Source organism: Myotis brandtii, unplaced genomic scaffold (assembly GCF_000412655.1).
Source record: "Myotis brandtii unplaced genomic scaffold, ASM41265v1 scaffold2150, whole genome shotgun sequence".
NCBI lineage: Eukaryota > Metazoa > Chordata > Mammalia > Chiroptera > Vespertilionidae > Myotis > Myotis brandtii.
This window is the reverse complement of record NW_005358044.1, coordinates 8,432-8,940: the sequence shown is the minus strand read 5'-3', so window position 1 is coordinate 8,940 and position 509 is coordinate 8,432. Positions and strand designations below refer to the sequence as shown.

Below are 509 nucleotides of genomic sequence, written 5' to 3'. Positions count from 1 at the left end.
GACATCCCCCGAGGGCTCCCGGGCTGCCAGAGGGAGGTCTGACTGCCAGCTTAGGCCCAATCCCCCAGGGAGCAGGCCTAAGCCAGCAGGCGGACATCCCCCGAGGGCTCCCAGACTGCGAGAGGGCACAGGCCGGGCGGAGGGACCTCCCCCCCCAGTGCACAAATTTTTGTGCACCGGGCCTCTAGAAATCATACTAATAATGAAAAAGAAATAAAAAATTTAGAAAAGAATCCTGCAGGACGCTCCCCACCTGCGGACGAAGGCCAGCGCCTCCCTGAGAAGCAGCGACGACACCCGCTCCTCCCTCACGGGCTGCTGCACGATGTCGTGGTTGCGCATGAGCACGCAGTTCCAGCGCCGGACGAACCCGTAGCTGGAGTACCAGCCCAGGAAGAACAGCAGCACCAGGAGGGCGATCACCAGGACGAGGCCCCAGGGCACCACGAACCAGCGGGCGCACGTGGGGATGAGCAGCAGGACGGGCACCAGGGGCAGGGCGGCCGTGG

At 64.0% G+C, this 509-nt stretch overlaps 1 protein-coding gene across 1 annotated transcript in view; it reads right to left on the bottom strand.

The window, feature by feature from the left end:
* The window catches only part of ARSH (arylsulfatase family, member H), a 19,197-nt gene that overhangs the window by 10,866 nt on the left and 7,822 nt on the right, over positions 1-509 (bottom strand). Inside the window, exon 5 of the mRNA XM_014539393.1 lies at positions 254-502. Within this exon, the coding sequence (XP_014394879.1) occupies positions 254-502 (249 nt within the window). The remainder of the gene's footprint in view (positions 1-253; positions 503-509) is intronic.